We start from the raw sequence: 26,900 nt of genomic DNA, 5'->3' as shown, positions 1-26,900 counted from the left end.
CACACTATCTACCACTCAGTAAAGAAACTTTAACAGAAAACAAATTTTGTTTTAACCAAACACCAGCTACTGAGAACGCAGACTAGTGTGCTCAGCAAGTGGGAAGTTGCACGTCCTGTTGGTCACTCCTGACCTCAGTGTCTGCACAGCTTTGAATCAACCCCAGTGCAGACACAGGTTAATTTTAACCTTCATCTTGCTAAGGAAGGCAATGGACAAACCTGGCATTTGGGATCATACCCAAACAAATTGAAATAGTACTGGGATCCAGGTCTCAGCATCACACAGAACAAACGGGTACCCTAGAGTCTGAATCCTTATTCTGACTTCAACAGAAGAGCTTCAACCGAGCTGCGGTTATTACTGGCAGATATTATGATACCAGAGATAGAAATACTCCCCAAAAGTCCTTTGTAGACACAGCATCGTTTTAAAAAGCTCTCATCCATGACATTCCATTCTCCAATAGTCTATATTTAACAGTTGCAAATTAGGCTGCAGACTGAATTCTTCATGGCTGCAAACATTATTAGAACTTCAGAGTGTTGTTTTTTCTCCCCCCGTCAGCTAATTAGTGGTAATATAAATTTCAATCGTCAGCTATGGTTGATTGCAACAGACCATCACATGCGTTACAATAAAGGCAATTTCCTCTGCTCCCCTAGTACTAATAGTGAGTCTTAATTAGCCAAGGTTAACAAAGCATTGCATTGTGCTCTATCATTGTACATCAAACGATGGAGGAAGTATTATTTCCAGTGTGTCAGAATCCCGGGTAGCTGTTATACTACTGAGAGTCTGTGCCACACTAATATGAAACACCACATGCACAAACGTACAGTCCTATTCACACTATTAAAAATTATGAATTTGGAAAATGCTCACTTTAATTTCCAAAGCCGATTAAGAAGTTTGCATACTTTAACATCTGTTTATGATTTCAAACATGGCTTTCATAAATATAAAGCTAATATGGTCTGGCTCTTCAGCAAAATAAATCCCATTAAAAAATAAGAAAAACCTCTCATTACAGCAGGTTTCTTTTTACATGAATCCAGCATGTAAAGTGCATGTTTATTGTCAGCAAAATTAAAAAAAAGCCCTCCGTTGAGCTGCGGTGAGCCCAGGCTTACCTCATTGGAATGTGTCCTGTTCTGGTGCTTGGCTCTATCCGAGGCATTGGAAAAGGCTTTATTGCAGCCTTCGTGTTCACAGACGTAAGGTTTTTCTCCAGTGTGGGACCTCAGGTGTGTCTTTAAGTTCTCCAGGCGGGAGTAAGCCTTGGAGCAACCCTCAAACTAAAATAAAAAAAAAACCAAAACAACACGAGAGGGATGATTAATTAACCAGAAAAAATTGATTTCCCTCCTGCCTAAACCCTTCTCATCTGTTTCTCATTCTTTCTTTTTTTTTTTCCCTTCCCTTTAAAGGGCTTGTGTTTTAGGGAACAACATCCACTTTGTTGGGAGAATTCCCCTCCCTAGGCAGGCTGAGAGTTTCAGTGGTGACTCACACTTAAGGTGCTGCTCCTTGTCGGGTACACACCTGACATTTCAACAAGAAACTGCTTTTTCCAGTGGGGATGAACAGCTCTCTATACTCTTAGCCATCCCTTTGCAACTAACATACTCAGAGATGGAGATCCTTTCCTCTCATCCAGAGAATTGATGGCTTCTCGACAGCTTGACCAGCCTTGCAGCTTCCCTAGCTCCAGAGCTGGAAAGATCAGACCATTCTCTAACACACAAGTAAAAATCTAGCAAGCTTTGAAGTTTCCCAAATTACAGCTTGGGTCTACTCTCGGAAGATGCTGTGGTCAGGCTGTCTGACATTACCAGTTTAAAAAACAAGGCTCTCAATCTTGAAGACAGATGGATTCTTGGACGAGAGTACAGGGCAGAAGCCTTGCTCCTGGAAGGAAACCAGCTGCCCACACAACGAGAAGGAGCAGCTTGGGAGATACAGTCAGACTTCAGGAGATGTAGTCCCGCCACCCTCTGCTCTGCTTGGAAGTTTCTCCCTGCACCTGCCCCATCTGCAGCATGAAGGATCTCACCAGTCACTCAAATCCAAGAGGTTGTCTTAAATGCTCTTTGATGAAGCATGTGGGAACTTACAAATGCTGAATTTTAAGAAATGCAGGGCTTTCCTTCCAAATTCTGGCTGAATGCAGCCCTCACACCAACCATGGTGTGAACTTAGGTGCAGCAGTTCCTGCACCTAAGTAGTGCTGCTGTCCTGGCTCTGCCCAGATAAGGCTCCTCTAACTAGGTTCTCTCCTTATTATCTAGGATCCCAGCACATGGGCACAGGATGATCCCATACAGCTTCACTGTGCTGAAAAAGACACAGAGTTATTCGGGTATCCCTTTATGGTCTGGCATGGGGATGGTGGAAATAAGGGATCTGTGATCTTCTGATACCCAGATCTCCTCAAGGAACATCCTTCAAGAGATTATCCTTTCTGTAGGTATGTTTGGGTGGGATGAATCTGGTGCGCCTTCCTCAGACAACCTTCCTCAGCCCATTAGACCCATGGAACATGCTGTTACTATGAAGTAGCACAGTATAGCATTTCCTTCCCTCAGCATAGGCAGACAGTCCTTTACAACTGGAGTCATTTATGGTTACTGAAACACATCATTCCACTTGCTGAAAAACAAAAGGAACTCAGCATGAGTTCAACTCAAGCGTCCATTCTGGTTTTGCTGGATACTGACACAAAACATGCATTTAAAGAAGAAAAATTCTGAGGTCCCGTTTTCAAATAAGATTTTCTCAGCAAAGCATCCCATGTTCGTTCAAAGAGGTTGTTCCCACTCTCAGGCGTGGATTTGATTATGTCGGTGGGAGTTCTGGCTGTCATCTGTTGAAACAGTTCTTTACCGGATCCCAAGCTGCAATGGGGTTCATCTGTAGCTTTATGTACACCACAGACTTCTTGTCTGAAATGAATGGTACTTGGAAAAATCACTGCCAGACTTGGGCAAGAAATGCTGTGCCAAAGAAGGGCACTATCTGCAGAGCTTCCATGTATCGCAGGCAGTTGGAAATGGTCAGCACTCCTCTTCAGAGAAAGCTGCTCTGACACATCACACACAGAAAGACCAAAGTTCTCCTGCAGGCAGAGGATGGCTCAAGACTGCAAACTCCCACAGTCCTGTTATTGCTCCAGTGAGAGAAAATCAAGACTGGAGTGAGGTGGGATTGAGCAGCACAGGATTTTCCTGCTCCATCTCAGTACTGAAAAAGTCCCTGCTACTGTTCACCTTCTCAGTCCTTCCACCTGCGAGGGCAGGGCTAATCTTCCCTTCCTGCTTACTTTGCAGCACACCATGGATCAATACACCTTGATACTTTCGAACGTAAGATTGGTAAAGCACGAGAACTGAGCAAGGTGCTTTAGAAGATTAAAACAAAAGACAGGCCCCATGCCCTGGGGAGCTTAGGCTCTAAATTAAATGAACACAGAGCTGGAAGACTGATAAAAGAGCTGTGCAGCAAGCAAATAATACATATCCTAGTATTTGTAAGCAGGAGCTGGGACAGAGCTGGGGTGAGCAGGGCTGGAAGTGACTAATGCAGCAGAAAAGGAGGAAGATACTGGAGGAGGGCTCAGACATCTGCCAAGCAGAAAGAGAGGCTCATCCTGGAGACCCTGGGGAGAGGAACAGCACAATACTGGCAGTGGAAGAGATACAGGCAAGAGGAAAAGGGTGGGAGCAGAAGATAGCAAAAGATATTGCTGGACCCTAAGGCTGAAGTATACGTGGGAAGAGATGATGAGCTCCTCTCCTACCAGCTGGCCACAGCCACTGAACTCCGTGGCTCCCTTCTTTCCAGTGTTCCCTCTCATGCGTCCTTGGCTGCCCCACATCAGCCAGTGGCTTGAGGAGAGACTCCACACGGGATGGGAGACATGGGTTTCAATCCCTCAAGGCTGAGGAAGAGGTGAACCTCTACCCACAGGACTGAGATACAAAACGACACCCTACACTGCTCCTCAGTGAGTGATTAATGCTAGGTGCTATGCTGTATGCATGCAAAAGGTCTGGGAACAGAGCTCCTCCCAAGGTTTAAGCACCCCAGGGTTTACATCACCTCTGAATTAAGACAGGGGAGGCAGGAGGAGCTGGCATGTGTGCACGCCCGGGTACATGTGTGCAGGAAACTTGCAGCCCCCAGCAGTAGTGCTGGGCAATGCTGAATGTGACGCTGAATTACACACAACCAAGGCTGGCTGCTTCCCTATAGTGTGAGGTTCTTGAGTTTTCTTCTTGGACACAAGCACTAAGTTGCCTTTTTTGCACAGTAAGTGACCTGTCCAGAGTCACTCTGTATTTCAGTGGTAGAGCTGAACCCACTCTCTCTACAAAATACAGTTTTGCCCACCAACCTCTCAATTGCCCTCCTCCAGGTGCACCTGCACTGTCCCCAGGGCGCGACCTGCAAGCAGTGATGACCCTGCCTGCACAGGTTTGTGTGACCCAAAATTCAGTGTCCCACTTGACAAGCTGAAAAGTTCTGCACGCCCCCGGCAGCTCACCGTGCACTTGTGGGGCTTCTCTCCAGTGTGCCTTCGCATGTGCACCACCAGCATGTATTGAGCTTTGAAGGGCTTCTGCTCCCGCGTGCAGTCCTGCCAGCGGCAGACAAACTCCTTCTTCTCCCCATGGATATGATCATTGTTGATGTGCTAGTGGGAGAGAAGGGAGAAACAGGTCACTTCTGGAAGAGCTGATGCCAGCAAAGCACAGATGGTGTTCCCAAAACCAGCCGTGCCCTCCCCAGTGCTTGTCATTGGGCATTGCACCTGGGTGCCAGGTGCACAGATAACCCCAATAACCCCTCTGTCCACAGGGACAGAGGGATCAGTGCTGTGGTCTGGCATGTCCAGCTGGGTGCTGGGTCCAAAGCAGCTATAAATCAGAGGTTTGCCATAAGTGCTGCAAAAGCAATGGAGACATGCAGTGCCAGGGAGCAAGGAGCCCTCTTGGTGTCTCCTGGGGGTGCTCAGTGCTAATTGGTGAAGGGAGGATGATGCCAGTGGACCCTAGTTGACAGGAGTTGGACTCAATGATCCTTATGGGTCTCTCCCAACTCAGAATATTCTATGATTCATGACAGTGTCATTTCTGTGTGCTGAAACCTCCCACACCACACCACGCAGACAGGACCCCTTTTTGGAGAGATGCCAAAAGAGGGGGCAGAGGAGATGAGCCAGATGGTGCTGGCCCTGAAACCTCCACTTGCCTCAGAGTGGGGTAGGCAGGAAATGACAGCAGCTGAGAGCTATGTGCTACGTAGAGCTTGGTGGTCCCAGTGACTGCTGATTTCTTGGGTCACTAAAATCCCCCTTCTGGGTGCTGAAAAGTCAGCCCCAGAACAATGCCTTCATCTTCCCTGAGAGGAAGATGAGGGTTGCTTTTCACCATTCAGAGGCAGATGAAGCCCTGATGAAAATAAACAGTCGGAAACTGGCCCATTGGCAGCCTGGCTGCAGCAGCAGCCTTGTCTCTCTGAATGGGGTCTTGCTGCCAAAAATAATGCCTGTCCTTGCTCCCGTGTTTTCAGCAGACATTCACTGACAGGAAATCCTAAAATAAACCACTTTGGGTTTGGGTTTTGTTTTTTTGTGCTGAGATTTTTTTCCAGTCCACGTCTCCACCCCCTGGCCAAGGCCAGGCACACATGTTGTGGCTTGGGATTAGATTTGTTGGGGGTGGCAGGGCAGTGTGAGGACACAGAAACTCAGGAAAACAGAGCAGTGTGCCTTCATTGGCCCGGCTGACTCAAGCCTGGCATTCTGTATGCATGACCCAGGCCTGGGGACAAAGACCTGCCACATGCCTGGATGATGGAAGGAGGCTGTGGCAGACAGGTTTGGATTAGGTTTTGGGTGAGACTGGAGCACAGCTGCCTATGGTTCTGATTTTATAACACGTCACTGATGTGATATTTTGGCAGAGATCTGGTTAGCCCCCTGGGAAACCTATGGACACATTAAACCATATCCAAACCGGACTGCAAAGATGTCTCCTGGCTCTGTTTGCGTGGGAATCTGACTTGCAACCAAGACTATGCAAAGCAGTGCTAGCAGGAAGCGTGTGGGCTCTCCTGTTGGGTTCCCCTTGGGCCAGAGGAAGACACTTTTATTGGTGGAGGACTGCAGCCCCCCTTAAGGCTTATGAACTCACTGTCTGGGCAACATCTGCTTCCCATCACACCGTGCAGGAACAGTCACACGACTTACCACACTTAACTACACTGCGCTGCAGCCCCCACTAAACCCCTAACAAGCTTATGGCTTTCCTTGGGCTGCTCTGAGATGTGTGCAGTCTTCCAGGCTGGAAGCAGTAGCAGTGCTTGAAAAAATACACTCTCATTCCTGCTGCTCCTTTTTGACACGCACTGCTCCCACAAGCACATTGCCCACTGCGTGTGCAAAACAGGCCCTGCATGTTCAAGTACTTTGCTCTGCACACAAACAGCATTTTTTCCATGCATGGTGGGATGCCACCTTCTCAGAAGTTGGCTCATGACATCTGTATTTCATTTACACGTGTATTTTGGGCATCCCAAATCCACAACCTCACATTGCTAGTAATCATAGTACAGACATATCCGTTTTTATAACCATCCAAATTTAGGAAAATCTTGGACATTCTGTCAAATATTTTTCTTTGGCTTTTCTCTGGAAATAAATTGTGCTGAGCTGCCTGGATCTGCCCTGCACTGGGCAGAGTTAAAGGGTTTTTCTTACGTTTGAGAGGGAAGTGCACAAATACTGTTGGACAGAAGTGAGACCAGCCCATCCGACATGGCTGTTGTGGTTTAACTACAATAAGGCACCACCCTGAGATACAATGTGCAATCCATTAAACAGAAACGCATATTGCTCATTTGGTCCTTGAAAACAATTTCCAGATCTGTCTGTCCTCAAGGACTTGTTGTTCTGAATGGGTGACATCTGGTTGGTTGGGCAGGTGTTTAGCCTTAGGTTGAAGAAGAGTAAATGCCCCAAATGATCATTTGGAGCACAGTCTCTCTGAGCTAAGGTTACATTTGTGTGTAGAACTTGAGGGGTAGAGACTAATGCTTACTTGCTGGCATCTAAACATGACTACAGTAAAATGAAGACCTACAGCAAAGGGTTGCAGCATGGTTGCTGAGGCTGATGAATTCCCAGCAGGCCCAGGCTGGTGTCCAACAAGCAGGACTCACACCACAGGCCCAAATGAGGACTGGGAGGTTGCTGGGCTGGGGGCAGGATGGGCTCAGACAGATTTCTCAGGGACTTGCTTGGAGTTTGAGGGATTTGTCAACCCCAGAAGCCAAAGAAAAACCAAACAGTGGATTCCACAAAGCAAAGCACATAAAAGGTTCTTGGAATTAATTTGAACTGAAAATTTGGTTCAAATGACTTGGTTTGGAGATCCTTCAGAGAGCAGCTTTGACATTAGTTTGGGGACATCACTGTGATTATTGAAGCTTTATTTCCCAATTTTTAAAAAATCAGCCCACTTCCTTTATTTCAGACCCTGAGGGAGACACTGTAGCATGTTTCCACACTCTGGAAGTGCTCTATTTCTGCTTATGGGCAGGGAGGTGAGAGGAATGAGCTGGGCATGTCAACAGCCCCTAAGTGACACAGCCCCACAGCTTGTGCCACTGGCCAAGATCTGTGAATAGTATAGATCATCCTGGCACACTAGTGTAGCTGTATGAGGAGGCTCAATGAATACAGCCTGAGAGAAGGACTCAGTTCTTCTCCCCATTTTCTGATCAGGTCCTATGCATGGGTCTTCTTTTACTAGATTGTGCATGAGGGAGACCAAAACTGCAGCCTCAGCAGCTGGGGAGAGAGCAACATCAAATAATCTATGAGACGCTTCTTGCAGCTAAACTCCTCAGGGAGCAGCAACCTGCTTTGGCAGTGTTTACACATCGTATCTCTGATTTGCACCTTTAGTAGCTCCCAGAGTGAGCTCTGGCTGTACAGCAGCTAGTGATAAAAAATGAGGACAAGTGCACAGAAACCCAAATTTATCACTGGAGTTTCCTCCCAGTCATTACTCACATGGACGAGCTGCTCTTGAGTGTCATATTCCTTTGTGCACCCTTCCCAGTGACAGTTCGTCTCATAAATAACCTCAGGCTCCTGTTTACATTCATCCTTATCTAGATCTTCTTTCAGGTCTGTCAGATGCTCCTGCAAGACACAACAGTGCATTGTATAAGGTGAACTTCTTTCATCTGAATTCCTCTGTCACTCATAGATTACAGGGCAGGTACCAACTGATCACTAAGGTGAGCTCATTGTAGCAACACAGCATCCTTGATTACAGAGAAATAATGAGTTAGGAGTTTTGGCAGAAATGGATCAGAGTTAATGACAATTCACGAAACACCCCAAAGCCATGGTTGCAGTGGTGCTGGCTCCAGTCAGGTCAGGAGCAGCTGCAGGAAAGGCTGGAGAAAGGAAAAAGCTTTTGATGTTTGTTTTTGTCCTTTGCTGGAGCAACACTTATGATCTGTGGAGGTGAGGGAAATACGAGCATGAAGAAAGCAGCCAAAGTTTATAGTTATCAGTCTCACCTGATATGGGCTGCAGAGAGGCATATATTTTATCTTTCAGTAGATCAGAAAATGATGCTTAACTGTTACCCAAAAATTTATGGCAGCGGGACACTCCACATGGAAAAAGTGTTGAGCCTTCAGAACTTTCTGGGACTGGCAAATGTAAGAATCTTAAGCAAGACTCCATGATGAGTGGATTGCAGAGCAGAGATCCAGGGGCTCTGGCTCCAGTATGGAGTCTTCATAAATGAGTTAATCTAATGCTAGGCACACTGTGAGCTCTCCCCTGAACTTCTCTGTCTACCAAACTCCTCAGAGCTAAATGAATCACAGAAGATATTTTATATGGCTGCTGCAAGGATTAAAACATTGACACCTACATAACAGTGTAACAGAACATGAATGCAAATTACTACAAGTCAGAGGGACAACGGTCACAGTGTGAGCCACAGCTACTTGCACTACAGACAAGGCAGCCAGCAGCCAGTGCTGACTCTGGAATTTAGCAATGCAAAACAAACCCTGTTGGTTTTGACCCACTTCATTCCCTTTCCTCCCAATTACTACCTCTGCCCAGCACAGATCATCCCACCTCTAGGGCACAGGAGCACCTGGGTGACTGACTCCATCAGACATTTTTGTTGTGATCTGATGCTCCGCTTGGCCCCATAAGTATTTGGCCACAGCTAGATTCATCTCAAACTGTCTCTGACCTGCCCAGATGGACTTATTTGGCCGCCATCTCCATCCCCATCATCATCTTTGCAATGCCTACCGAGAGGCTGCAATGATTAATGACTTAACGGCATTCTATGGCTTGGAAAGTACGATCTGCTGTATGAGAGTTCAACAATTTTCATTAACTAGCTCATGACATACATGCCAGCTGTGACTTTTCAGTTCAATGGTTTAGATATGGAAAGGAAGAGATTTGTTTTAATTAGCTCTTTGTCTAAATACATATATATATACATATACATACATACATACATATATATATATATATATATATATATATATATATATATATATGTATTGCAAGGTGGCTCCTGGAAAAGGAAACTGTAGAAATTCACAGAAAGATTTCTGGAGATTTAAAGTATATCTGAACAATTGCCTCAGAAAGTTCAAACAGCACTTTCTTTTTCCAGCAGCTCTATTTGATTGAGCTGTGAACAATACTTCTATTGAGATGTTTATTTCCATCTCTGGAAAAGTGAAATTTTCTCCTAAAAATATCATTTTGCCAAAATGTTTCTACTTTCTGCTGAAAAAACTGAACAGAAACCTTTTTAATTTGTTGAAGAGGATTGACACATTTCATTTCTGGCCAATTCAACATTAATCTGAGCCTGCATTGGAGCTACTGTGGTAGCATAAGAGCGCAGTAACTCAGGTCTGTCTTGCCTGATGCTTCACTTGGATCCATGGATCTTGTTTAGATCACATTTTTTAAAGTACACAACAGCATGGGAGATACCGTCTGGACAAGGATTTTAGACACCCAAACCACAACTCACATGAGGTTTTTCTAATGCAGCATTTCCAAAACAAAACACACATATGGATGCTTTTTTTGGGATGGCTGTTCCTCAGTAATCAGGTTTTCAGCAGAGTCTCCTGCAGAATGGAAATCCCCACATTTCAAAAGCTGGTTGTTGCTTAGACCAGCTTAAAAGGAGACACCCGTGACATTCAATCTTCTAACTTGCTCTCCCTGCCTGGAATGGACTGTCTTTCACAAGGCACTTTCCAATAATCTCTCAGTCAATACTGAAATGCTGCAAGATGTGAAACCTACACTTCCATTGGGGTATTACTCCACACATTTCCTCATTAGGAACCATTAGATAACCAGAACACATTTTCTTTCTCTTAATTTCATCTTGTTCTTCTAATCAAGCCTCTATGCACCACTTTAAACAATTCCCTCCCTTCTTGCAGTGCTTATTTCATGTGGGACTCAATGGATGAAGCACTGGGGCAGAGCTGCAAGGAGAGCAGGCTGGTGCTTTACAGGCACTCTTTGCTGTCAACGACAGCCATCAAGGAAGTAGCTGTCTGTCCCACAGCTCCTCTGCTACAGATGCTTTAGAAAGCTGGTGATGGCTTTCAAATCTTTTTTCATTTGCTGCAGGAAATAAACATGTTGTCTATTAGCCTAGGTGTTGGCCAGATTGGTTTTTTGGGGCATGTGCTTTTCCAGCAGTGTGTGGATGCGCTCCTAAACTCAAAGCTCCAGAGAGATGCCTCTTTGCCCTAATCGTGCTGACTACAGCATGTTTATCTTTCCCTGATATGCTATCTTCATCAATTTTACCAGCCCCCTGATGACTGCACACATTGCTGTCCCCATGCATCATGCTGAGACCTGCTCCTGAACCAGGGCAGGAGGAGAAATTTGTCATCAACTCTTCCATTCGCTTGACAATAACATGGCCTAATATTTCATGAAAATGAAGTGCCCAGAGCACTCCTGATAGTTTACAGTTGTGATAAAGGATGGTCAGATGGATACTGTCAGCCATTAAACAGTTTGCAATCACAGAGCTCTGGGAAGAAAGCAAGTGGCTTTGGACCCTTCTTGGTGTCAAATGTGACACTGGTGTAAAGGATGTTGCTAGGAGCAATTCCTTGTTGAATCAAGGAGTCCTTTTTTTCGCAAACTTTCTACCTACATGCAAGAATCCCCTGTAATCTATGTTTGCTCTGAAACACCAATATTGCTTGCTTTGCAGCACAGAAAACTCCAATGCCATTTTTTAAAGTTATCACGCTTCAAATATTCCCTCCCTCCTCTGTCTGTATCCAACCACAGCAGCTGCATGCCGAGTCCTAAGCACCCTCTGAATGCTTCCCTCAGTCACTGCATCAAAACATGCCAAGAGCATCGTTCCCAGAGGCAAGAAGACCCAGCAGCTTTGCTGCCTCGGGCCCCAACACGTCTCGCACCAAGGAGGTTACCTGCGTGGTTGGGGATACTGGGGGCAAGCCCTCGACTTCGGTCTTGACTTTGGTGCGCTTGTTAATTACAGGATTGACGGTGCTGCTCACGGCTGACTCGCTGCTCTGCTTGCTCTAGGAAGGAAAACCAGGCAAGATGTGGTACAGGGTTTGGGATGAGAGACTCAATGCAGCCCACAGCGTTGTTCAAAGTTAACTAAATAATCAGTCAAAGTTGAACGTCAAGAGTGGATGGCGATAATGGCATACTGGCCTGCTGCCATGGGCTCCATGTGAAAACTAGCCTCTGTGGGTTTGTGCAAGGCAGAAAGAGGGGAAAATAAAGGGCACCATCAGCTTCTGCAAGTTCATCAGCAAGCCTGGCTCTTTCAGAATGATGCAGTCCCTGTCAGATCCATGAAAATGTTATGTAAGACCCACCCAAGCCACGATTTTATTTCTCAATGTGATGAAATGACTTGTTGAGAAAATGAATTCCCAAGAAGAGTGGGGGCCTCTGTTACATGTGAGGGCTCCTTCATGCTGGGTGCATGAAAGGCAGTGTGTATATTTTGCTAAGCTCTTAAGAAATGAAAACAACTTCATGAGAAAAAAATCCCATTGTATGCTCATAAAATTGGAACATTAACATTTTAAATACACTACTCTTGCTAATTGCTCAAGATTGGTCATGCAAGTTATTAAACAGAGGCATAACTCCTACCAGCCACATTATTTTGGTAGCCAGTTTGTGAGAAGAAAACAAAACCAATCAATCAAATAACCTTCAATAACAAACAGAGTTTGCAGTTCAGCAGCCATGAGAAATCCTAAAACAATAAACCAGTCTAAAAAGTTCAGTATAGTGCAACTAAAACAACAATTTGAAACGGGTGTGAAATGAGGTGAAGTAAGTCTCTGGGGAGAAAAGCAATTGCAATTTAAACTTCAAAGGAATGAAAAGGAGAAGGAAAAATGATTAAAAATGTGCTACACATATTCACTGCATATGTGTGTAGGGAGTGTATGTGCACACAGAGGTGTGTGTGTGAGTGCACAGGTATCGGAATGGACCAGGTGAGGTGTATGACTTCATATACATTGCAGCATTCCTAATACTCAAAATGTGGCCTTTGATTCTGTAAAACTTAAAATCAACAGCAGAGACATGAGAGAGAAAGTGACAACTGAAAAAAGGGAACAATATCTAAAAATGGTGAGAGGTCCTACACAGGATGCACTTACCTGCTTGTGAGGGAAGGAGCCACATGCTTTAAAACTATCTGCATGATCCACATCAGTAGGAAAAAGGGACAGGTGAAAGACCAACAAAGCTTGATTCACAGCATTCATGTGCTTATGTGGCAAAACACTTCAGCATGTGCCAAATCCCAGTGACTTCAGCAGCATGTGACAGGTGCTCAAGGAGATTTGCTGCCTGAGATGGCCCTGTGTGTCATGTTCAGTGCTTTGCTGGATCAAGGCCAATGGCTCCTGCATTGGAATGTGAGTGTGTGGGTGTTCAAGGAGGGAAGTGGGTGCAGAATCTGACTGTGACAAGTCCCGAAATGCTTTGTCAGGAGGAATAAAGAGTGCTGTAAGGTGAGAGCCACCCCTACCTGACTGGAGTCGGAGATGCAGTTGCTGTTGCTGCTGATCTGTGCCGGAGGTGGGTTGACGGAGATGACGGCCATGTGCTGCCGAGGGGGAAAGGTGGGAGACGGCTGGATGAGGGGAGGAGTATGCCCGAAAGCAGAGCTCAGACCTCGCTGCTGGGTCAGGATCTGCTGGTACGTCACGGGGTTGATGGGGTGGGGAAAGCTGAATGCAGGGCTGCAGTGGTGGGAGGAGAAGAAACGATGAGGGATTATTTCAAACAGCATGTAGCACTTTGGCTAGTGACTGACTGAGTTTGGCCAGGACTTCTTAGAGGATGCAGTGTCACAGGTAGGTGCTTCAGTGCAACAATAAGCTTGCTATTGTGCTTTGTTGCAAAAACAAGCTTTGTCTCGTGTGAACCTCAGCAAACTTTCTGACCCATGCATCAGACTGACCGTAATTCCTTTGCTTCTTATGTTTAAAAACAGCCAAAGCCTTTGGCAGGAAGCTCAGAACACATCTGGCTTCACAGCCCCACATCCCCCAGCTTTTCCCAACTCTATTCTGCAGGCTTGCAAGCTCAGGGTTAAGCTGCCTGGGCTGTGAAACCCCAGCATCACCTGGTTCACCTGGCAGAGATCACAGCCAGGGTGAATCGCAAGCCATTTAGCATAGTCCAAAACATGTAGTTTACTTTGCACTCAGGTGAGGGACATGCTGGCTCAGGGGATTGCTGAAGTATGTCACCCTTCATATGTAGGTCACTGGTTCAGTCCCAATCTAGGTCAGCAGTGATCAGAAACCCCACCAACTCCCTGGGGCTAGCTGAAGGCAACAGGCTGGAGCCAAGGTGCAGCAGGCAGAGGCATTAAAAATGAAGCTCTGCTTCTGGAAACAAGGGTTTCATACCCCAGGGATGCATCTGCGGTGGATGCCCTGTCCTTGGAGACATTCCCTGATTGAACTGTAGGTGTTCTTGTTCATTGCAGGGAGTTGGATCAGATGACCTTTAAAGGTCCCTCCAACTCAAACAGTTCTATGATTCTACGATTCTGTTGATAGAGATGGAGGAACACAGGAGGTGCAGTGAGTATCCTCTGCTCCTTTTACTCCAGGTGAGGGATGCACAAACCGTAGACTCTCAGCCCCAAATCAATTATTTGGCACCTTTAAAACATAGCTGCCCTGAGTCCTTACCCCTCATGGTACTTTTTCTCATGTTACTAAAACTGTCCATGGTGCAAGTCCTCAGGGAATAGAGTCATAATTAGCAACAGACTTAGCAACAGACTTCATTTCCAGTTTTGTTTTTAGAGAAAATATGCATTGCTGGTGATCACATAATTAGTATTTCTCTTCCAAACTAGTTAATGACAACTTGACCAGAAGAATAATGGGTAAAAATCACTGCAGTGTTATAGAGCTCTAGGAGTCAAAAGCGTGCTGCAGTAAATGAGGTGTGATGGCAGGTTGCTGCACAGCACTGTTGTGTTATAGCAAAGTCCAAAAATGACTACCACTGTTTTTTTAAGCTAGCAGTATGTTACATTCTACAATTTCTAACTGATAGTCAGATAAAGTAACTGATAAAATTAATGTAACAGTTACTAATGGCAGTGTTCCCCTACAAGTTTAAAAGCACAGGATCTTTATAAAACCTTGCTTTGCAACAACAATGTTAATTAGAACTAACATATTTAACAGTTAAGTAATAAAAAGAATAACAACATTGTGAAACTTGGGTTAAGCAATCACAGCAGGAATTGACAACGGTAAGCTGCCTAGCGTAAGTGCTTTTTAATTAAGATTTGAGCAAAACTTTACTCAAGGGCTTAGATTTTTTTTTCAGATATGTTTTGGAATCAGGCTCTTAAATCCACCCAGACAATATTTGTTTAACAATGTGGGCCAATAATTTCAAGAATACTTTGGGGGCAGTTTCTTCAAACGGAGGATTTCGCAGAATCATGGAATGGTTTGGGTTGGAAGGGATCTTAACATCTGCCCAGTGCCAACCCCCTGCTGTGGGCTGGTTGCCCCACACCAGCTCAGGCTGCCCAGGGCCCATCCCATCTGGTCTTGAGCACCTCCAGAGATGGGGCAGACTCCTCCAGTACCTCAATGCCTTCTGAGCAAAGAATTTCTTCCTGACATCTAACCTAAATCTCCCCTCTAGTTTAAAGCCATTCCTTCCACTCTATCACTTTTACACTGTGAAAAAGTCAGTCCCCCTCCTGTTTATAAGCTCTCTTCAAGTACTGGAAGGGCACAATGAATCTCCCTTGTTAGAGGACACCCCTCGTTCTTTTAGGGTGGTTACACAGTTAGACAGCTCTGCCCCCAAAGCATTACCTTATTGTCCCGGCAGATAAATGGCCGTAGGAGCCACTTGCCGCTGAGCTGCTTCTGGAGTTGTTAATATATGCCACAAGAGAGTTTGGGGAGGTCCTGATCATCGTCTGCAGATCAATGCTGGCATCAGACAGTGGGGAAATAGACAGGGCTCGTTTTCGGCTTAATCTCGGAGTCACCCGTGGGCTTGAAAACCGGGACACTGCAGGAAAGAGAGAGGAGGGGCGAATGAAGCATAGACTTTGTCAGCCAAAACCAGAAGGCTGCTCCTTCCTGCGGCCAGGTGAGGGGAAGGTGCCTGGTGGCTGAGGATGGGCTTCAGGAGGTGTGGGGGGACCTCCCAGTGCACTCTCACCATCACTTGGAGATGCAAATGGCCAGCTCAGCCAGGTGGTGTGGTCATCAGTGTGCTGGGGACGGAGGGGTGCTTAGGAAGGGCAACGAGCAGGAGCTGAGACCTGCTGGCTTGGGACTGCTGTGGGATGTATAAGAAGCAGAGCAGGCAGCAGCTGAAGCTTCCCCTCTGCTCAGTGATGAGTGACCCAGGGCAGGCAGCACGGTATGCTGTGCCCTCCTCAGAGGGTAAACAGAAGCCTGTCAGTCATCGTTTTTCACTGGCACTAAATTAACTTGAAATTAAAAGGGAAAAGGCCCCGTAGGATTTCTATGAGCACAGCCACCCCACTGACTCAGTGAAGAGTAGAGGCCAGCAGAACCACATCAGAACCAAGGCAGCCCTTGGACATGGTGCGTGCAACGGTGCGCAGAGGGAGCAGGAATGAAAGTGAGCACAATGCTGACCAACCAATTAAAGCAGGGTGAGAGACTCTGGGAGCCTGAAAAGTAAATTAGGAGTTTTAAGAAAACCAATTTGGCAGCTCAGGCACAAAAGTTCAAGCTCTCCTCTTCCAAGGGGATCTGCCAGGGCCTGGACCCTATTAGCAATTGTCAATCATTCAGGCATGAAGTCACTTCCAACCCTGCCAGTCCTGTTTGTGGATCTGCAACACACAGTGAGTTACTACTGTATTAATTTGGCCTCCCCCAACGTTTCGGTATTGCTAACTGGAACAATTGACTTTATTCTGAGGAAGCTCTGCCCAAGACTAAACGACCTGCAAGTCACAGGGTGGTGTAGATATGAGCCGGGGCTGGGCAACATCACAGCAGATCCTGATAACTAGGTATGGGTTTCAATGCCTGGCCAAGCCTCAGCCCTGCCTGGATGGGCTTGTCCCTCCAAAGCAAGGAGAGCAGCTTCCAAGAGTTGCTATTATTTAAAAATGATTTTTAAGGGTGAAATACGCTACAGGGTCCAGTGGTAATCCCCATCATCCACCCAAGTGAGCACAGTGCTGTATTACTACCTGTTTTTTCCAGCAGTAGTCTCCTGGGAAGCTGCCATTCAGGCTTGCTGTGGCTACATCCTATAAAAGGCTGTGAAGGAAGCAGTAACTTGCCCAGACAGGCAATGCAAGCTATCTTTCTTTAGACAGTTGGAGGGATAGATTTCAGTTGCATCTCACCAAATACAAAGCTGGCACTTTGCAGGAGCACAAATTTTCTGCCTTGCAGACAAGTGCTGGTATGAGAGGGATGAATGGGACGTACAAGGTGGTAAAATACAACCTGGCAGTAAGAACAAGGTGTTCCTTGATTTGTATTGGCTTCAAAAGTTTTTGTCAACATTTTCCTGAGACCAGTGGATGGGCTTCAATCTCCTGGAACCTGGAATGAGTGTGTCACTCATTTACCCAAGTGGCTCCATCCTTGCTGTGCCCAGATACTTTGATGTTCATAGGGTTTAGTGCCACTACTCCCCTGCTACTCATAATGTCCCTCTCTGCACACAGTAAGTGATTTGCATGAGGTTACTCTGGAAATATAAGGTTAAGCTGAACCAAGTACTCTTGTGACTTCTGTCCTACACCTGGGAAGCTTCAAGAGTTGCCGGCTGCGATTTCTTCACTGCAGCTTTGCAGCCCCATGGGGTGGGGAAGAAGCTTGGAAACTCAATTCAAGGACCAGGTAGCAAACACAAAGAGCACACGGTAATCTATAACATCACCTCCTGACTGTTAAGGCTGTCCCACGATCTGGTGGGAACAGACTCAAACTTTCTGAATGCTTGTGGCCAGCCCTGTCGTGCCCCATTCTTACACAGTAAGTGGTGCTTCCCTCAGGAGCTGGAAAAGCAGACGCCGCTGTGCCAAGGTGCTATGGAAGCAAGACCAAAGTGAGTAAACAAAGTTCCTTTGTAAAGACTTTGGAATTGGGATTGGAAAATACCCAAATTTCACACTTAGTTCATGAAATGTGGGCTCTGGCAGGGACCCAGAACAACAACCACAAGGGTCCAAGTTGTAAAGGTGAAAACAGTATTCTGTCCACAACATAATAATGCATTTACTATCACTGATGATAACTCATTAATTTATTTTCCTGGCAATAAGGCATCCTCATTCATTACATACCCTGGACGACCTGCGTGCTGTTCCCAGCCCTTCCCAACTACATCGCCTTAAGCAAGTTGCTTCTTCTTTCTGCATCCCTATTTCCCAATGCCATACATTCAGATGAACTCCTTTAGATAGGGTTTGTGTTTTATTTCCTATGTGTTGCATCTACCAAATACAATGGGGCTCCATCTTGGCTGAGTTGTCAATGTTTCTGTCCTACAAATAATATGCATCTTTCCAGATATAGTTATTGCTTTCTGCATTTGCATTCCCACAGTCTTCTCCTTCTCTAACAGAAGGAAGCAGGCCAGATTTGACAGTCATATTTATCTCTGTTACTCCCACACCTCAAGGGAGATCTGTTTATTAATGTGCCACTTCCCTTGATAAATTACTAAATAGAAAGAAAAGCCTTGTACTCATTTCTCGCTGCTCTTTCCAATGATTTATGTCCACAGTGCCGGTTCAGCCATTGGTCACCATTAATTTGCAGAGGGAAGAAGTCCTGACATCCAACAGAAGCCCTGCTTTCACTGGTGCAACCAGCTTGGGCACCCTCCTGGCTGCGCACAGGCAAGTCCTTCTTTCCCTGTGTAAAGCTCTGCTGAAAGCTGTCAGATTGGCAAGCTGGCCTGGGACTTCTCCTGCCCCAAACCAGTAATATCCACTGCATTAGTGTCTGCTCTCATTTAGCTCCTGCAAGTACTGTTGGGCTATACAGAATGTTTGACAGTAGATCCAGTAGGTTGGGTTCATGCTTTACACAAAAACCTCTGAGATCTTGCAAGTTTTCAGAGAAAGCTGTGACCTAAAATTGTGCTACAGATGAACAATCGTCTCCTCTCAATAGCAGCACTCAAGAAGGGAAGCATCTTGAAATGTAAAAGGAACTGAACCACACAAGGAAGCACTCATGACCGTGTTAAGAAGGGGGAATCTTTCCACAATTATTACTCAAAAGCAGATTAACAGCACTAAGATCATTCTTAATAAAAGTGGCCTAATCCCCTGATCTGAGGACATGAAACATGAACATCAAGTGGAAACAGGCAGCAGCAAAGACAAACATTAGGGGAGCTGCAACATAGACAAGGTGCTCAAAGCGAGCTGACTGACAGTCATTTGAATACATGAGCAAAATCCTATATTGCCTGAGATCCAGTGATGTTTCAAAGGAAAAACTGCACAAAACTTTTCCAGCAGTGAATGCCCTGAGAAGGAGATGAAGAGGGATCCATTTTTCAGAGAGATGGAGACAGAGTGCCTCAGAGTATTCAGCACCAGGGTGGTCAGAGCACCCCTTCACCACTCTTGAAGCAAACAAACAAAAATGTGAATTTGGCTGCTGCTGTTCTGAAAGAAGGTTTGTTCAGAAGCTTTGTTTCAGAAGTTGAAACAAAAATAAGGAATGATTTAAAAGTTCATTAATCTGCCTGAATTTCCACTTTTAAAACAAACTTCTCCGTGCCTCTCTATCTCAGAGACCTTTTAACCTTCAGTCGCTTTCCCCTGAATGCCAATTTTCTTCACCAAGGCTCAGAAAGAAGTTATGGGCCACAGCCCATACTTGGTACTGGGTCTGTGAATTATCACATCCACAAATTAGTCAGAAACTGATTTTCTTCCCAAATTTTGATTTACCCACAGGGGGCCAGTGACATAGGGCACACCTCACATTTTCACGAGGGGCAGCCTGTGGTGGGAACATTCATCATGGCTGTGGGCCATCCAAAGGACACTACAGCAGCACGTGGTCTTGATCAGAGAAGGACACTGGGGAAACTTCCTTCCAAGAAGCTGAGCCCACAAAGCACATGGGCTGCAAATGTTCACCAATTCCTTGCTAAAACACAATCATGGCCACCGCTTCCCTGCACCAAGCCCAAAGAATTCAGGAATACCCCCTCCTCCCATAATGAGAGTAAATCCACGGACGGTCCTTTCATCAACAGGTAACAGCAAGAAGAGACTAATGCTCGGTGCACAGCCAGTTCCTTATTCCCCTCTCCCCTTGGGCAGCAGCAGCACACGTCTCACTCAGACTGCAGCAGATGCTGGACATTTGTTCTGGCACCAGATGCTGTCCTGGGACCCTCCTTTCTGCCCTCCCCAGGGCCTGATCAGCTTCACAGTTCAAGGAATACTAATGCTTCCCTCAAATCCTCGCTGAAAGACAAGGCTGCATTCTTCTACTCCCAATCCACAAGGTAACTGTTTAGATGACCCAACTTGCATATGTAAATTGAATTCTTTAGAAACCAGAGCGCAGCAGAACTCCAGACAGACTGCTTATGGGATGCTCTGGGACTTTTTCTCTCTTCTGCACATATTTTTCTAGGGAGGAAAACAGGATTGCTGGCTAGAACTGGGTGGGAAATCGTTTCACATTCTCTGAACCTTTTCTGAGACTTCAGCAAGTTTCCATTCTGTGCTGGGACAAAGAAAACAACAAAAAAAAGATCTCTCAGAGTGGTTAAGGAAGCAACCGCAGGGCGGGCCGTCTGCCCGAGTAGCTGGCAGCTGGCTGGGTTGGGATGGCATCTGTGATGCAGAAGGCTCAGCCTGCACATCCCGTGTGCTGGGCCCCTGGCCCACACAAGGCACTTTTCCCAGGTCACTGTGAGGCTCCAAACCTCCGAATGGAGCAGTCACATTGTGTGAATCTGTTGGAGGGGAGTCCTAAACCCACCTCTCACACTGCTAACTGCAGTGACGGCCTGGCTGTACTGCCAGCCCAGCTCCTTACCCTGATGACTATTAAATCATTTGCTTGTAGTAGAAAGGTTCCAACAACAGTGACTGACGGAAGACAGTGTAGGCTGAATCACTGTTTGACTTGGGGGAATGAAGTCCTGCTTGAATGTCTGCCCATATCCCAGGTGATGACTGTTCCAGCTGCCGGCCCATTGGCTGTCCTGTGCTCAACAAAGCCTTTTCCCAATTAAACCGATTTTATCAAGTCAAAACATTTGTGACTGCCATGCCACCTGGACATAAGGTGGATTCAGGACACTTTTTTACCATTCCTATAATCAGTAAGGACAACCCAAACACGCTTCCAACACTGTGGCTAACAGAAGTGATGGCTTTAAAGATAAACTCTTCTTTCCTCTCTGGCCATGAGAATCCTTATTCCAAAGACCTAGATCTTGCTCCTGGAGTAGCTAATGCAATAAGCAATGATCATATTGTCTCCTTTCTCTGCGGGGTCTCCAATGGTGAAACAGCTTTGCTTTGTACAATATTCACAGATCTTCTGATGTACAGAGCTATATGAGTACAAGCATCAAGTCAGGTTAGAGGAAATGGCATTTCCTGAAGGTTTGCAGGTAACAATGAGAGCTCTTCATTCAGACTTTCTTGCCCCATGGGTGCCTTCCCCATCCCATTACATGGAATAATCCACCGCATGGCACCCATGTCTAGAAAAGAGATCTGCTCTGGTGAGCAGATACTGCCAGTTAGTTTCAAAAGTGTTCCACCAGGAATGCTGTGACACTGGAGAGGAGTTAACATTTGATTTGAAAATGCAGGCTTTCTGACAACTAGATTTAAGACTGGATTCAAGTTCTGTTCTTGGATTTAGAGTCCCTGCTTGGATGGACAGAATGCAACAGGACAGCTAACTGGAGGGTTATTAATTTTCACTGGCACTGGCCTGCAGACTGAAGCAGTCTGGTGCATAGCGCTTAGATTTGGTTTACTTTAGTGGTTTAACTACTGATGCAGTGGCACAGTAAAGACCTGCTAAGAGATGCAACTCTGGGGTATCCTCGCTCAGTCACCACATAAACAATCAACAGACAGTTGGTCAGTTGCAACAGGCTGCAACTGACACTGATGCCCAATTACTTTTCTGATCTTTTTACACACCTAATGCAGTGAAAACAGGTGTGAGAAGAGAGATTTTCCAAGAAGTGTGATATGAGTAATATGAAGGGCTCAGGTCTATGGAAGGATCATGCTCACTATCGTGGACTTCCACAGGTGATGTGACAATGAACAGGCCTTTTCTTTTAATTATTATTCTAATACACTTATCTGCTCTTTTGCTGCTGCAGGTGCCAGATTTGTCACAGATGTGCTGCATGTGGTCTAACAGGAACCACCTGCATTTCAGCAACTAGTAAAATAATTTTTGTGAAGTTCTTACATTCTAGGACTCTGGGAAGAAAACAGCTCTCTCAGTGAAAGATGCTGCAAGACAGTGACTCACTGGGGTTTTATGCTTGCTACCCGTATTCTCATCTCAGAAAAACACCATAAGAGGATGCCTTATTAAATTATCTGTTCAACTATCTTTTTAGTCCCTACTGATTTGAATTTTTGAAATAGCTTTCTAAACAAAGAGGGATATTCCAGCTCTTCGGACAGAACTTCATAGTAATTCATTTAACTCTCTTAGTAATGCACGATTCTCTCTTCATGCTGGCACTGAGCCTCCATAATCAGACAGAACAGTTCACTGGGGATAACACATTAAGCCCACCAACAAAATGCCAACCTATGTAAGGCACCTCGATGTCTCAGGATGCAGATTTGATGATAAGAAATGCTAAAATGGAAAACAGAATATTTAAGTTGTGGTACTTAGGGACGTGGTTTAGTGGTGGTAGATGAATAGTTGGACTAGATGATCTTAGAGGTCTTTCCCAACCTTAATGATTTTATGATTTTAAGTTCCTCTGACTTCCAACATGCTTTTATATGCCTCAATGGGCCACAGGTGATTCCAGTACCTGCAACAGCACCACGTGTAGGGACAGTGAAGGAGGATAAACCAAAGCAGTAGCCTCTCTGGGCTGATGGGTGAAGCTGAATGTATAGAATGTGACGTTGGGCTGCTGCTCCTACTCACATTCTTAAAAAGTAGCCTTCCCATATCTCATGTTGCATCCTTATGATGTATGAAAGATTTCATCTCGTTCAGAGCACATGAAGGTCCAGAAAAACCTTACCAGTTACTGATTAACAAAGCTTTACTGAGAGATCAAAATAATGTCTGGCAAGCTCTGGCTTTCTTAAGAGTCATGGTTATTAGCATGGCTGCATGAAATCAAGACCTCTGTTATGTGATTTACTCTAGAGCCATTTTCAGAAGCCAGGAAGGAAGAGAGTCTTCTGCTCAGGGGAGCAGCTCAGATGACTTTGGATAAAGATGGATTTTCAGCAAACTCAGAGGATGGGCATTTTGATGTACTGAGCCTGCGCTAGCATGAAAACAATTGTGTTTGCTTCTCTTACTGGCTGTTTATCTGGCATTTCAGCAAGGCACTGCTGGTCAGAGATGGACTAATAAGGAGGCAAGGAGGAAGGAGTCTTGTTCAAGGGCCCAAAGAGAACTTGGCAGAGCCGATTTGCACCCATCTGCTATAACCACAGAGATTAACCCCTCAGATGGAAGACAGCGAGCAGCTTTACCGACAAGCTGCTTCATGGAAGAGAAACTCTGAACATATTTTGGGTGTTAGAAGCAGGATGGCATCAAGGAACACATGTTCTCCCATTCGACCCAGGACACAATTTCCCAATCAGTCTAGGAACAGAAAAGGACTATTCAGGTAAAACTTTGGCAGCAGCTGTGACGAGAACTAGATTTTTTTAGTTAGAAATATCCATAAAGTCACTATCACTGAACAGCCAAGAGCAGCTTTTATCATTCTAAACCAGTCACTTTAGGAAGCAGCAAGACCACAGTCTTTCATCTTAAAAGCTCAACAACAGAAACTTTGAAGCGGTAATGAAATGATGCAGAACTCCACTCCAAAAATTATAATGGTCCACAACGCAAATCCAGCAGACAGAAGCTGGGAGCTGAAAGCTGAGCCTTCTCTTTCCTGCAGCAGAAGTAATCCCCAATCTCCATATCTGTGCAACCCCAGTTCTTACAAGACACAGCATAAAGGGAAAGAAATTTCTAGCAGCTCTAAAAATCTCAGATGAAAAAAGCCTTCAGACAGTCTTTCACATAAACATTACCCATCATGTCAGGGCAGTGGCCAGGCTGGGGGTGACTCAGCATGCCGTCCCTAACATCATTTTACTTCTTCATTTAGCAGAGCCAGAACTTTCTGGGTTTCTAATGACTTATAGTAGTATAAATACAGCATTCCAGCAGTTTTTTTCTCCCACGAAATACGAACACAATCCTCCCCACCATGGCTCCCTGTTAACATACTTTTCCTCCTTGGGGGGTTTGTTTTACAGCCACCCCGACAGGCCTCAAACTCAGAGGAGGTTGGTGAACATGGCAATAAGGGGACATCACCAGCCCATAGCCCAGACACTGGCCAGACCAAACGGTGGGATAGGAAGTGGGAGCTGGAGCACAGCCTGGGGCACACAGTGGTTGCCCATGGCCAAGGCAGGGGACGGCAACGTTGCCCTTCTGCTGGATCAGCTACCTCCTGCCTGTGCAGCAGCCCTTCCAAAAGCACTGCAGCGTATCTGTTTTAAATTAGGTATATTTTATATATAGATGTATGGAAAAAGATAATGTTTCAAGCCAACAATCAGTGTAACGCCTATGGGTTTCAGCAGGGTAGGGTAACCTCATTCAGCAACCTCCACCTGGAGGACAGTCCCACCTGAATGCCCCAGATTCTGGTGGCGTGGTTTGCTACTCACCATCAACAGGGCTGAGGTACTCGTGGAGGTGGGCCGTGCTGGCTGCTCCACCGCTCTGCATCAGGATGTCCCCGTAGGGGTTGGGGTGGCCGGCCATCAGCGTCATTTGGTGGTAGTAGTCGGTTGGGTTGGCTCCTGGTGGCGGTGGGGGCAGCCCGAAGAGGCCTCGCTCCTTCAGATGCTCATGAGCCACTGCCGAAGCCGAGAGTGAAGAGGAGAACATGGAGAGAAGGTTCCCAGAGGATGTTAGACCTCGGCACCGAGGTGGGCGGCCGCCTTCCCCCCGCACCCTCACCAGCCCTCTCTGCACAGCCCCACTCAGCGTGGTTGTGACGTGTGCTTGGGCGTGTTTTTTGTGGACAAAAGAAACTAAGCTGGGGCCTCTGCATTCCTCTATTTCCGCAAATTTATAAACAATCTCTCGTTCCCTCTTTTAATAATCCTCCCGTTCGGACGCAGCCGTCGCCCTGGGAAGGGGGGAGAGGGCCTGGCCGTCGGCAGCAGTAACCCTGTCAGCATCCACATCCCTGCTTATTAGGGAGGAAAGACAAATGCAACCCAGTTCCCGATAGCGGTGTGAGGAAATTAAAGCCAAGGTCTAATGCATAGAGCTAGGTTTAGTGTTTGGCAGCATAAAACCATTTTGGCTGCCAAAGCCAATTACGCTCTCTTTCTTCCAGCTGTAATTTTTCAAACCTGCCTTCCCACCCGCTTGCCCCATTAACTTATTTACAGCAGCCTTAAAAAAATAAAAATGGAAAAGAAAAGAAACCCAAAACACAATGCCTCTTTTTCATAGCAAATAACAAAACCAGCTTTGATGGGGGAGGATGGTGCAGAGCACACGCACTCACAGCTCAGTGCAGCAAGGAACTCAGGTACTCATCATGGTGAGGCCATGGAGAGGAAGCACCCTACATCATGACCTCATTTTAGGAGAGGGAGGGAGGCTTCTCATCTATCTCCCCATTACTGTAGCAATGTTTTTTACCCACAGAAAATGGCTTACTAGTTTCAGACAGTAAAGCAGGGCCTTGCTGCACTCCGGTGTGCCTTGTTTGTCCCCGTGGTGGCTCAGGAGCTGATGGATGCTAGGATTTGAAGACCTATCTCAGTCCTTAAAAACAAACCTCTTAAAAGGGGTCCTGGAACTCTCCCAGAAAAGCTTTGTGTTTTCCCCTTTCCCTGCTCGGCCGTTCTTGTCCCCTGGCCCCAGACACAGGGAACCTGGTATCCACACTGACCATGGTGTGGTCTGTCCAGAGTGGGTGGGTACCACTACCTCCACACACCCTCGCCTTTTCCTGAGAGCTTCAGCAAAGCAGCTCAGGAGTGTGGAAAAAAGCATAGCCCTCTCCTCTGCCCTGGAGCTCTGCACATCCCAGGAGATGAAACCAAGGGAAGATATCCCAGGCAGCACCTAGGCAATCGTGACCCTGTTGGAGAGGAGCAAGGTTCCTGGTAGAGACATCAGAGTGAGGCAGCTCATAAGAGAGCAGAGAGCTCTGCAGAAAGGAACATACTTTAAGCAAAATATTTATAATACGATCCAGTGGTAATAGCTATTCTCACGCTCTGCTTTCTCAGTGCAATGATACAAAACAAATGTGTAGTTAAAGGAGAGGAAGAGAAGAAAAAAATGCAGAAGAAAAGGAGACAGCTTTCCCACTTCAGAGAGCAGCTGTGGAGCCTTCACAGCTGTAAATCTCTGAGCTGCACATCAGTGCTGGTGACCTACAAAATTGCTGCAGTACGAACAGCATGATGTGTGCATCCCAGTCATGGTGGGATGGGCAGGATGTGGTGGGGCAGGTCTCTTACCATCAGCGGGGCTGAGCCCTCTGGCAGCAGAGATGACGGAGAGCGTTGGGCTGCCATGTACAGAGCGGAGGTAGTGCTCCATGTGGGGCGTCACGTAGGGGTGCGGTGGGCTGAAGGGCGATTCGCCAGGCCCAGCAGGGTGAGGAGACAGACGGATGAGGGAGATGTCGGAGATGACGGGGCTGCCGCTCAGGGGAGGAGGCCTGGAGAGGAAACAAAGAAATACAATCACCTGTGGCTGTCTGTCCTTCCTCCAACCCTACTGGTTGGACTCACGGGGAAGGAGGTTGAGGGGGGGGGGTTAAACATTGCATGGTGTGCCTTGTGCTGGGGCTATCTGGGGCTAGAGCAGCTTCTATGTGCACGGAGCCAACCCAGCACCTGTGTGGGGAGGATGAAGACGCAGGGACATCCAAGGCCTCCAGCCTGCTACTTGGCCACATGAATGGCTCTGTCTCGGCAGCCCTGGGCACATAGCCCTCCCACTCACGTCAATCAGAGCTTGCACAAACCTCCTTG

General features: G+C 46.3%; 1 protein-coding gene and 1 long non-coding RNA gene across 3 annotated transcripts in view; one reads left to right on the top strand and one right to left on the bottom strand.

Moving 5' to 3' along the window:
- Nucleotides 1–26,610, bottom strand: part of GLI2 (GLI family zinc finger 2) — a 35,947-nt gene extending 9,337 nt beyond the window's left edge. Inside the window, exons 1-8 of one of the 2 annotated variants that reach the window (XM_010713898.3) lie at nucleotides 26,382–26,610; nucleotides 24,561–24,752; nucleotides 15,475–15,676; nucleotides 13,143–13,356; nucleotides 11,545–11,658; nucleotides 8,081–8,212; nucleotides 4,547–4,696; nucleotides 1,134–1,298 (exon numbers count right to left, since the gene is read on the bottom strand). In XM_010713898.3, the coding sequence (XP_010712200.1) occupies nucleotides 1,134–1,298; nucleotides 4,547–4,696; nucleotides 8,081–8,212; nucleotides 11,545–11,658; nucleotides 13,143–13,356; nucleotides 15,475–15,676; nucleotides 24,561–24,752; nucleotides 26,382–26,463 (1,251 nt within the window). In that variant the 5' untranslated portion in view covers nucleotides 26,464–26,610. The remainder of the gene's footprint in view (nucleotides 1–1,133; nucleotides 1,299–4,546; nucleotides 4,697–8,080; nucleotides 8,213–11,544; nucleotides 11,659–13,142; nucleotides 13,357–15,474; nucleotides 15,677–24,560; nucleotides 24,753–26,381) is intronic. The other variant, XM_010713897.3, reaches the window with a different exon arrangement.
- LOC109368604 lies at nucleotides 13,877–18,739 on the top strand. The gene is made up of 3 exons (XR_002116802.2): nucleotides 13,877–14,237; nucleotides 17,658–17,710; nucleotides 18,392–18,739. It is a non-coding gene; the product is annotated as an uncharacterized LOC109368604 (long non-coding RNA).
- Nucleotides 26,611–26,900: the final 290 nt, after the last annotated feature.

This window comes from Meleagris gallopavo, chromosome 7 (genome assembly GCF_000146605.3).
Source record: "Meleagris gallopavo isolate NT-WF06-2002-E0010 breed Aviagen turkey brand Nicholas breeding stock chromosome 7, Turkey_5.1, whole genome shotgun sequence".
NCBI lineage: Eukaryota > Metazoa > Chordata > Aves > Galliformes > Phasianidae > Meleagris > Meleagris gallopavo.
The sequence above is the reverse complement of the archived record's forward strand: the minus strand, read 5'-3'. Positions and strand labels throughout refer to the sequence as shown.